The following is a 12,465-nucleotide window of genomic DNA, read 5'->3' on the forward strand; positions in this document are numbered from 1 at the left end:
CTTTCTCCTTTTATTAATTCTATTTAGAACAGTTCTTCATACTTAGATTCAAATCAAAAACAAAACAAACAAACAAAAAAGCATAGATTTTGACAGTGGACTTTTTCTTTCCAAGTCTGCTTAGTGAATAAATTTCTTTCTGAGATATATCTTGGAAAGCAAATACTGTTAAGAACACTTTTCTTATGGGATGAATCTTAGGAGTCATTTGATCCTGGAGATCTAAAAGAAAGAACAAGGTATCTTTGCAATTCAATGTGAGTAATTATTGAAAGTATTGAGAAAAGCAAAGTTTAACAGGTAGATCTGAACTTGAATTCTGAAGGCAAACACTCATGCAATTTGAATTGAAGACCTACTCAAGTGTAAATCCAGAAAATATAATTTTTATATCCATGATTTGTAAGGACAAAATGATCCCTACTGCAATTACTCATCTTGGTTCCTACCTAGCAATGTTGAGTCCCATTCTGCTATTAATTCCCCAGTAATTAGAGCCATCTTCAACACAGAAAACAGAAGTCATCTGCCCACTTCTGTTCTTCATGTTTAAAATAGGGAATCACTAGGTAATTTATCTTGTCTCATCAGGCATGGGAGCTTATGTCCTTAATCCAGGAAGTAGACTTGGCAAGCAAAGGTATATGTGCATGCACACAGGCACTCTGCAGCCTTCCAGTCACTGTAATTACACGGCTAAAATAAAAAAAAAAAAAAAAAACAGTATTTTTTGAAAATTTAAGGTAGTGCTCTTCTGCATTTTCCTTTCCTTATAAATAATTTAATTGATTTTCCCATTATTCCTAAACAATCACTTTGGACTAACGGAAACAGTGGTTGATATGAAGAACGCATAAAGGGGACCCAACAAGGGTACAATGGAATGACTGAGGTTTGTGGCTATAAGACTGTAATGGTGGCTGAAAGCTGAAAGTGAAATGGAGTGGAGAAACAGTTTATAGGCATACAAACCTGATCAGTAATTCCAGAAGGACTGTCAGTTTGATTTAATGTACAGAGACCCCAGCCCAAGACCTAGATCCTGAATTCTCCTTTTCCCATCTCTCTGATCTGATAACCACCAGATAACTCTTCTACACCACATTTAGAAGCAAAGATCATTGCTGTCTTTTTGAAAAGAGAAATGAAATAAATATTTAATCAGGACAAGATGTTTTAATGCCTTAGAATACTGCATAAAACCCCAGGCACAACATGAGAACTAGAATGTTTATTCAATCTGCTTTCTAAGCAGAAATACTTGTGCTTTATGAGCCTGAGGCCAGAATATCAAAAGCCCCTTCTGTTCTGCTGTTTGGGGAACACTGATATCTCATGACAGTGTTGAAGAAGGTGCTCATTTCTTTGCAGGATATAATGCTAATTGACATGGGCTATTGCAGACATTTCTGAAAACAGTCTCTTGGTTAATACCCACACTACCTGCCCATTTTACTGTTTAACCACTGCCAGAATTGCCCTTCTTCCAGCCCTGCCAAAAAAGTCTGGGGCAATGAGTTATCAGTTCTCCTTCTTAGCCCATGTGGCAGTTGCACGTTTTATTAGATTTTCATAGGAAGCAATCAATCAGTGCTTTGATTTCCAGATTTCTTCCTTCCCAATAGCTTGTTTCTGCAAATTTTTCCTGTCCCTTTCCCTCCCCCAAATTTGGGGCAGGACACAGTGTCAAGCAGGCCATGCATATGAACACAAGTGCTTGTCATTACCAATGCAAACTGCTTTTTCAGAGCTGTTGATCTGTTTCACTCCCTTCATTTAACCAACTGCCCACCTGATGTGGCAGGTATCATTTCATAAGCAGCTACTCACTTTTCTTGGCTTCTAGTCTGTGCATTGCCCATCCTAGCCATGCAGCTCCTAAGCTTTTGCATCACCCTATATACTTCCGCTAGCTTTGCAGTTCTCTCCTGCCAGCTCAGTTGTCTGTTTTCTATGGTTTATCATCATATCTCTTCAAAGAAAGGGAATACTGTTTTGGGGAGGGGGTTGAAACTGAAGGGGTTTCAAGTCTTGTATATTTTTCTGTTCTAACAAGACAGTAAACATTATTTTGGTAAAATCCCTGGTGATAATCACTTCACTAATTAGACTCAATACATTCCAAGGGTTATGTTTTCTCTAACCAGTGAAGTATATTTATGTCACACCCATTTCTTTCCAAACCTCGTCGTTGTTTTGAGCATGTCAGCTGTGGTTTTTCAGATACACTCCATCATCCCGGCAGACGAGTCAGGAGGAAGGAAAGGAGTGGCTACGCTCCCATTCAACTGGAGGCCTGCAAGACACTGGCAGTCAGTCCCCGCTTGTTTCTCCTTCAGCTATGTCTTCATCTGCAACTGGAAAATATCACTTTTCCAACCTGGGTAAATGCTATTTCCCTTCACCATTTCTCCCACTTCAGAATAGTACCATAAAATTCAACTGTTCATATATCCTAGTTTGTTAAACTAGATCATTCATTTAAACATCTCTACTGCCATATTTTGGTACTCCAGTGATGGAGAGAAACTCACAGAAGTTTTCATGGAGTAGGTGAGGGTACCTCCTATTTTGTATACAGAATTAAAAAAAAAAAAGAAAGAAAAAAAAAAAGAAAGAAGAAAAAAAAAAAGAAAGAAAGAAAAAAAAGATTTTCTGTGATTTGCTCAAGGAGACAAAAATCTGAGGCAGAGTTGGAAATTAGCCTTTAGCTCAAAGCTACTCCTCTATTAGTCAATCTGAGGATTCACAAAGACAGTAGGATTCTTTCCAGTTATTTTAGTTCAACCCAGATGGTAAGCATTGTTTTTCTTCTTATGTACAGGTTTGTTTTGAGGCAGGCTTTTCTAATTCATTTCAGTGGCTGGACCTAGCTATAGCATTAGGTCCAGTTTAAGTCCTGTCCTTTAAGAGAATGTAATATTCTAGGATGTGAGTCACACTTTAGGTTTATTTGATTGCAGATTAAGATTTAGATTTGGTTATTCTGGATCTAACTTCAGGTTAATACAACTCAAATCTAGTTTTATTAATAATTTTATTTTTTCTGTAATGCTTAATAGAAAACCATTTATTTGCACAGCACTGGACACAAACCTAAGTTCACAAAGAGCTATTGTGTTTTAGGTCCTTGCTGTGGAAGTTGCTGCAACCTTTGAAGCATTCACACTTCTGTCACAGCTTATAGCATTTGTAGGTTACAATCACTTGAAAGCAATTTGATCATCCATACAAACGCCGGTCTTTATTACATATGGGAAAAAGAAGTTGAACAAAGCCACTTTTAAAAATGAAATTGGATGCTGTCTAAGCAAGCCACTGCTTTGGATTTTTTCCATGTACTTGCAGGAGACACAGCTGTCTTTGAGCAGTGATTCTCTCACTCTATCATTTTCTGCTTATTACTACCTTCTTTTTCTTTCTGTTCATAGTTCTTGCACTCACATCAGAGAGAAATAGGATATACTTTTTTAAAATTATTATTTATTTTGTCATCGTCCTTTCCTTCTCACCATTATTGTAGCTCCATGGAATAATTGTCTCTTACAGCACAATTTCAGGCACGTCTTGAATGATCTAAAATAAAACTCCAAATACTTAGGTTGAATTTGGATAGATGATTAGCTGCTTCTTCTTGACGCTGTACTCCAGGTGAACTATAACCTGGCTTTCCTTCCTATGACAAACAGACTTTGTGAAAGCTTAAAGTAGATTCATCAGTACTGTTCTGGATTTGAACCATGAGTGACCAGACTATTCCTATTTATTTTGATGAGATTCAGCTGGCCTGTGAAGAATTTTAACTTAATATGGCTATTGGTGCTGCAGAAAATCAAAAGACAGATATGTCCTCCTTATGCCAATAAAGCTTTGGTCTTTACAGTACTTGGTAAAATATTCATACAAGAAAAATTGAAATGCAAATACTCATTTATTAAAATAGCTGCTTATAAAAAATACTAACAACTTCTTATTCCTTTATTAACTTTTAACTTTTGAATCTCTCCCATTGATTTTTTTGTCTTTGGCTGTCAAAATGAACAAGTGTTTATTCAGACACCAGGATTACTGTTACCACATGTTTTACAGGATTAGTCTCATATAACTCCAGCTCCTTGGAGATCATCTCTTTCACCATTCCGTGGCAGCTTTGGATATGGGAATAAAAGCCTTTCATTTTCTTAGCCATGTAAAGTCAGCCTAACCATGCTCTTCCTACATTGCAACTTTGTGCTGAACCAAAGTTCATTTAATGGAAATGTACTTCATTAATAAAGCCTTGTATTCCAGTGAGCCCAACCAACCTGTCTCAGTTTAACCTTCCTGGACCAAGTATGATGCGTTCAAACAGCATCCCTGCACAAGACACTTCTTTTGATCTGTATGATGACTCCCAACTGTGTGGCAGTGCTACATCCCTAGAAGAGAGACCACGAGCCATTAGTCATTCAGGTTCATTCAGGGACAGCATGGAGGAAGGTAAGACTGAATTATTATTTGGATCAGTGAATAGGCCCCAAAATCTCCAAAGTGTAGTAAAATGTTCAAATACTTCTACTGCAACGTGAAAGTTTAGATAATTTTGTGAAACTTCTTTGAATTCTCTTGAGCTAGAAGAAGTAGCATACCCCACAGTGTACTTCCTTACCCTACAGCACGGTAGATAGTTATTTCTCACAGTAATATGCAATACAGAGTACATCATACTATACTACTTCATGTGTCCCAGAAATTTGAGGGGAAAGGAAGCCATTCTTGGAAAATTATTTTGTTCCATTTGCACCAAAATTTCAAGTGTCTCAGCATACTTTGACTACTGTGATTCCATGCTTTTTTTAGTCCTACTTCTGCTTTTTTTTTATGCCTTTTTTTTTTTTTTTTTAAGCCCGTGTCACTTACTATCCCTTTTCTTTTGTGGTCATTTAATTTCCTTACTTCCCTGCAGCCTTCTACAGCAAACACAATGAATTTCTGCATCTAAACTCCGCCATTTAATCTAACCAAGCTGCTGCCTTTATGCAGATTATTAGTCTTTCTGGTTTCTCTAATACTATACAACACCTGGAATTTGAATATTATTTTTTGGATTTGTTTTGTGTTTTGTTATTGTAATTATTTTGTTGTTTGTTGGTTTATTTTCTTTTTTAACCCCAGAGCATTTAACAAGTCTTAACTAAATGCATGGTAACATTTTCTTCTAGCATTTCTGTTAAATCTGATCATCTGCAGGATTCTGTTAAGTACTAATTTCTCACATCCTTTAATTTAAAAAAAATAAAATGTAAAATTTCATGGAGATTCATTCTCTCCAGTCTTGCTTACTGTTAAGCGATGACAATATAAATGGTCTTTAAAACAAGCAAATTAAATATATATATAAAAAATAAATCTTACGCTACCTCCAAAGCTCATAGCTATGGGATAAAGAGGAAAAAAATGAGTTGTAGGTGAAATAACGGACAAATAACACTTTTACTTTTACTTTTCAATTTTTTCTTCTTCATTTCAGATGATATGTCAGGCAGACATCTGGGTATGTAATACTAGCAGTAGGGTGCAGGACAGATCAAGCTGTGAGTTGTCAGCACATCCTCTGATGGCTGACTGCACAAAAGCATATCACCTAATTCAAGGACAGAGGTGACTACAGACCCTTTGCTGAGGAATACGTGAATTGTCAAAAGAAACAGTGAAAGAGTAATAGAGAAAACAAGGGAAATAAAAAGGCATAGAAAAAAGAGGTATTAAATGTAGAATTTCAGTAATGGGTCATCAGTGACTTTGAAAAAAGCTTTTTCATTGGTCATATCTCATATCCAGCTAGAGTGGATAACCGCAATCAACCACGGTAAATGGAAGTCAGTGCAGCAATAATAAACAGTTTTCAGGACTTCATCAGTCACTAGAGATTATGAAATTATGTTGTTGGAAGGCCAAAAGTATTTTATTTAAGATATTAGTTCTAAGGAAAATTTTAGTGAAACAAATCTGGTAATGGGTAGAACCACTGAGTACAAAAGCAGAATGGGAACTTAGCTGAAAGTTTAAAAGTAGAGGATGAAAACCTGGTCTTGACTGCAAGCAACAGGATTTCCGGGATGACCACAACTTTGTAAATAATTACCCAGTTACCAAATTAGATTTAAAGTCTTTTTGACTAATCCAAGTATTCTTGTATTGCCAGTTTGGGATACAGACACCTTGACAGACAGAGAGCTATCTAAACAAAATAGTATATTTGTCAAACAATGGCAGAGTATAAATATTAAACAAGTTTCTTTTGAAACAAAAATTAAAAGAAGTAATGAAATAAATCATATTTAAAGTTTTCCATTAGTGTGTCTGTCCTTAGAGTGTCATAAGAAGCAGAAGGGGCAATTTGGTCTTAGTTTAGTCTTCACTCCACATTTTCAGAGAGGCCAGGAACAACTTTTTAAGGTGAAGTCCTTCAATCTTCACTCTGGTCTTGAGGCAGACTCTACAGGTGATTAATGGATGTATGTCACCACATCTTGCAGTATCCCTTCACAAACTACGAATGCCAGCATGCACTGGTCTGTGTTGTGCTGAAGAGGGAAACCTGCTGAGCAAATCCTGGGAGCTCATCCTGGGGAATGTGAATGATTTTGCTAAGCATATTCTTTTTCTAAAAGCAGTTTGCTGAGCTTTGGACAGGTATATAAACAACTCAATTTTTGTTTTCTATAAAGACTGTATTTATCAGATGATTTGTTGTCAAAACAACAAAAGAGATGTTTGGTTTGCTGGTAATAATGCTGAATCTCACTGGCTCACTCTCCTACCTAGCGTGCATGAAAGTGATTTTTCTGTATAAACAATCTTTTCAAGTGCAAGAAAAAATGTCAATAGCTTTTCCATACCGATAACTTATAATAACTGCTCTTTGTGGAAAATTGTTTCTCATTTTAAAAAGATGTTTAGTTATTGAGCTACATGGAAGAAGTTTTATGCTTCCATCAATATTTCATGTTATTTTCCTTTTTTTTTTGAAGTACACGGGTCCTCATTATCACTTGTCTCCAGCACATCCTCTCTCTACTCTACGGTGAGTATTGACATTTTAGAAAGAAGTTCTGTCTGGCGCTGTGCTTGTTCGTTTTTTCATAAAACTTTTAATAGTTTAAGGTTTAGAAGGATTAAAATTGCACTTCAATAAAGCAAGAACATTTGGTATTATTGTTATTCTATTTTAAAATGTTATTTCCATCTTTTTAAGTGATTGATTTAAAACTGCTCAAAATTGCCTAGTGTATATTTTGAAAGCTAGAAAGAAGGTAATAATCTAGGACTTTCACTTCAAGGGGGACCTTATGTTATTGTAGTTAATAATGCTGAGTGCTTTTGCTCATTTTCAGCTATTTTTCTAATTGCACAATTTACAACGTGTTTTTGTCTTGCTGCTGCTTGAGGTGCATTTCTTTAAAAATACAAGATTGCTTCAGGATAAGGGAGATAAAATGTTCAGTTTAAATGTCTATTGATCTTTGTTGAAAATGACAGCATTATTTCTAAAAGGAGAATGTCTTAAAAATGATTAGCCTTAGTTAATTAGGTAATTAGACTAAGTAATTGTCAACTGTATTCTCCTGTCTCAAGCAGAAGCTATTTTTTCCTTTTTTTATTTAATTATCTTTATATATATATATATATAAGATGTATATATATATATATATATATATATATCTTCTGTGAAACTTTTTGCTTCTGTTGTTCTGCTAACATCCAGATGGGATGAGTTAAACACATTTTGCCATTCTCTTGCTAATACATTACGGCTGCTTTACAATCTATTTGCTAACCACAATTACATGCTGTAGTTACCCTTTTGTCATGAGAGAACAACCCTCTTATACCATGTGTTCATAAATAGTTTTCTCCTCTCCATATTTTTAGGTGTTGAATAGTGTCAGTTGCCATGTCCAGGCCAAAATCAGTTCTTGCCTGAGAATACGCAATCCATGCAAGCTGATGCCACTGTACCACTTATACAACTGATAGCTCTATCTCAATGCTAAACTTGTGCTAGCCTGGAAAGAGGGTAGTCTAACATCTACCACAATGGTCCCCCTCCTATTTATGTTTAATCATAAAAATGTCTATACAAGAGCATGTCTAAAACATCAGTACACATGCATTAGTTTTGCCTAGGCCTTAGCAGCAAGTTGCAAACAACTCCAGTCCAGATGAAGCCTGAATTATTTTAGGGGTAGAATGTACATGCAGAGTGGCTGTACATGAGGTACAACTAGCATACAAAGCAAAGCTTCTTGCTTATGTTTTGGTAGGGGAAAAATATGTATTACTATATCCCTATCTATGAGACACTATGCACAGTTTCCATGGGAGAATCCAAAATTATAATTCAAGCTTTGTTGTTAAATTTAAGAAGACTTTATGCTTTGTTGAAGAGCCCTGCAAACCTGAGATATGACCCTGACCTTATACCAAAATCTAACTCCAGCTCTAGCCAGAGTCCAGCAATCCTTGTCATCCTTTGCTTAAGTGTGCCCATGCTTGTGCAAACCCTTTCACACTCAAAATCCTGTTACAGGGGAAGGGCAGGGAAAGCTGAGTTTTTTTTTTTTTGTTAGTATAAATTAAGTATGGGGAAAAGGAGAAGGGGAATGGGAAGGGGAAGGGGAAGAAATTATGCAGATTTATTTTTTTAACAAAAAAAAAGGAAGGATGAAAAAAAATAGGAATATAGCTATATATGGGAAATGCCTCAATAAGAACAATACAGTTTAAATTGTTATGCATGCAATGTCTAGGATCTATCCCTTTGCTCTGGTGTCCTGCTCATGCTTCCACTGCTCCTCTGGGTCAATGGCTCCAGTCTGGGAAGAGTGGGGATGGCAAGGTGTCAGCATCCCAAGTTCTTTGCTGGGAGGAGTATGCTTGCTTGTGGTTTCTTCCACAATGTGTGATAGGACAAGGAGGAAAGACTGTAAACTAAAAGAGGGTAGGTTTAGATTAGACATAAGAAATTCTTAACTCAGAGGGTGGCGAGGCACTGCAACATGTTGCCCAGAGTTGTGGATGCTCCATCCCGGGAGCTGTTCAAGACCAGGCTGGATGGGGCCTTGAGCGACCAGGTCTAGTAGAAGGTGTCCCTGCCCGTGGTAGGGGGTAGAACTAGATGATCCTCATGATAGTAGAGAATGGTACTTTTCCTGTAAAATTAAAAAACTTAATACTGTTTATCTAACTTCATGCTGTAAGCCAGCAGAATAGCTTCTGAAACTTCTGGCTGTAAATTCACAGTGTAGCTAAGCCTCCCTCCTAAAATTATGGATTATGCAGACAGGATAATAAAAATTATAGAAAAATCTTTAAAGGACAAGGAAAGAATTAATATGATAAAATGGCTACGGTTGATTCTCTAGGGATGATTTTTGATCATAATTTCTCCTGCTTGATCCTTCTGATCCTGTGAAAAATGTTTAAACTTTTCAGCAATTAATCAGGAGATGAGGCAGAAGTGGAGCAGAAAGATGAGAAGTAGGCAATCAGTATCAAATCATCTGAAAGTATAAGAGAAATACTTAATTTTTCAGTGATGCTGTGCAGTGTCCCATTGCCTCCATGAAGGGATAGCTTCACAGCGTTATGGTACACCTAGCCATACACGTGTCCACATTCAGCTATTATTGGATTCAAGAAAGAATACAAAAACTGGGTGTTTTATTTTGCTTACACAGGCCAACATCACTCAGCAGGAACTCCAAAGTAGCTGCCTTTCCATAAATGTCTCAGTCAAAGCCACTTATTAGATTCCTCAAGCATTACCTTAAGCCTTAATGCTAGTGTTTTTCTGCAGTCTAATCACTGGAGGGTTTCAGACAAAGTACAAAATAAAGATCTTTACATATTATTATCAGAGGATGGCTGAAGAGCTTGAAATTACACTCAGAAGATTGATTCTTTGAGAATTAGGATATGAGATTCAGAAAAGACACTTCATGATTTGCTGCTATTGCAATGAGTAAGTCTGATGAGACAGATCTTCTGCATTCACTAGTATTTTCTGAATGTACTGGCTTTTTTGGGGGGTTTGCATTTGGGTTTTCTAAACGTACTTGAATAGACTAGGAATCTAGCTAGTGGAGATATACACGTACAGAGACATACATTTAATTTCACATAAAAGTATGCTATGTAACTGGACATAGTAGACTCCAGGACTGAAATACTGATCCTATTTTGGCAGCCATCTAGCTCTCCAAGAAGTTGAAAAAGCTGTGTGGTAGTGTAAATTATGATAGGTTGTCTCCAATTTTAATCTCCTCCTGCTCAGTAGGTGAGACACTGATATTTGCATATCTTCAGTTAATTGCTCTATTTCTCATACTAGCTTTTCAGCATTAGCTACACTTAGAATCCCCAGAATTCATTAGCTGTGCTAAGCCAAGCTCAAAGGAGATGTGTAAGGACATGTCATTTGTATGCTAATACTGTAAGACTTCAAAAAGAGAAAAATATATTGCAAGGATTGGATGCTTAGATATGATAGAGAAGTAAAGGGAGGAAAAGAACATGATTTCCTTTTAGAGCAAATTTCTAAAGTTGTGAGCCAATGACTAAGTGCTGGATTACAATGGTGTCAGCATGAACTCTTAACTGAAAACTTCTCACTTGTATTTGGTTTTCTGATTTTATTTTTTAAGTTGAAAATACACCCAGCAACCTCTTATTTCTTTTTCATTTACTTCCTTCACTGTCCACAAATGATGTCTTGTAGCAGCTCTCTCTTTGACCTCTGGGGAGAGTGACAACACTTCTCTGTATGCTGAGGAAGCCATCTGCTAAAACATGCAACATTTCCTTCACCAATGGAGCCACAGTGGTCTGAGGATGAAGGACGAGGTCTCCATGTGGCAGTTTCAGTAACAGAAGGCCAAGTCTTTTTATTTTATTTTATTTTATTTTATTTTATTTTATTTTATTTTATTTTATTTTATTTTACTTTTTGCTTTTCTTGGCACAGTAGAATTCATAAGGATGCATAGTCTTTCTTGATCCTTTGATGACTTTTCATACACTACATGTTTAAAGTAACAGTAATGAGAATAGATTTTCAAAATTTTCTGTAGGCAGATCCCATTTCTGTGAACATAAATTAGAAAGCTAATGTCAGTAAGTGTGTCACATCAGTGCTGCCAAATAATCACTATTCTAAATTGTTCCCATTTAGTGATTGTAGGTGTTACAGTAGCTTCAGCTAAGTGTTGCACAGAAATATCTCAGTCTTTTCAGGAACTATTAACAGATAAACATTTATTGAAAGAGGCATTTTCTAAAAGTCTTCTCCCCCTGCATCAGGTTAAGAAATTAAATATTTCTGTAATCAGTTATTAAAATTCTAACAACACAGATACTGTGCTTAACACTGGCTCAAAAACAAACCCCAAAATAGTTATTTTCATTTGTAATAACATAGATACTGACTAACATGTGGATTTTCTGAGGAACTCATCTTTTTCTTTTTTTTTTCCTTTTTTTTTTTTTTAAGTCTTTCTAGCATTATTTACATCTAATTCTTTTACATATGTTTTTCTTTCATTGATTACTAATCTTCCAGACAATGTCAGACTGTTTCTTTGAACTTGGCCCACCTCAGGTCATGGAGTGCATTTATTTTCAGTACACTCACTGATAATTATTTTATGTTACCAAATGGTTTCCTCTCATGCCACATCTTTCCTTTCCACTAGAATTTCACTAAAGCAAGATTTTTTCTGTCTGGAAAACGCCTCCTAAATTAGACTACTCCCCTGCTAACAAATTAAATTACTTTTATCTGAGCAGACTTTCAAAGGTATGCTTTGTAATGATTTTGTTTTTTCACTTGTTGAAAAAGACTAATGAATAAATAAGAAGCTTAGCATCATTATACGACACATTACATAACAAAGAGGAAAATATCTACAATTATAAAATAATATTAGCAAATTTAAGTTAAAACTTTAACGAGCCCTGAGAGGTCTTAATATTTTGGTCAGTACTCTGGAATACATTACTTGAAAGTTCAAGTAGCCCTCTCCTCCCACCTTCCTTCGTATATGTTTTCCTGGTATGCTGCCAACTTCTCTTAGCAGGGATTAGTCGGTTAGGATTGTTGTTCGGTGTACAGTTAAGCAAATATAGTTGTAGGAGCTGTAATAATCATTACTGTATAAAAGTTCACTTGTACAGACTAACGTACATGAGTGACAGCATAGCAAATATTCTTTCCTATCTTAGAAATGTAGTTCTAAGTAGTTCTGTTGTAGTTCTGTTACTGTTCCTCCTTTATCCACTGTTTTGTCCTGTCAGTATGCTGGCAAACTCTTTGGGTTTTCAGCTGGAGCCTCTCCAAGTAAGTTGAAAGGAATTCCATTTATTGTTTTTACTGCATACCTTCCTTAAATGTAACAGATCTGTGAAGCTATTCATTTCACTTCA

At 36.1% G+C, this 12,465-nt stretch overlaps 1 protein-coding gene across 18 annotated transcripts in view; it reads left to right on the forward strand.

Moving 5' to 3' along the window:
- The window catches only part of NAV3 (neuron navigator 3), a 275,094-nt gene that overhangs the window by 217,818 nt on the left and 44,811 nt on the right, over window positions 1-12,465 (forward strand). For all 18 annotated transcript variants that reach the window (XM_038172953.2, XM_038172943.2, XM_072035141.1 and 15 more), the window contains 3 exons: window positions 2,224-2,384; window positions 4,291-4,479; window positions 7,014-7,066. In XM_038172953.2, coding sequence (XP_038028881.2) covers window positions 2,224-2,384; window positions 4,291-4,479; window positions 7,014-7,066 — 403 coding nt within the window. The remainder of the gene's footprint in view (window positions 1-2,223; window positions 2,385-4,290; window positions 4,480-7,013; window positions 7,067-12,465) is intronic.

Source organism: Anas platyrhynchos, chromosome 1 (genome assembly GCF_047663525.1).
Source record: "Anas platyrhynchos isolate ZD024472 breed Pekin duck chromosome 1, IASCAAS_PekinDuck_T2T, whole genome shotgun sequence".
Taxonomy (NCBI): domain Eukaryota; kingdom Metazoa; phylum Chordata; class Aves; order Anseriformes; family Anatidae; genus Anas; species Anas platyrhynchos.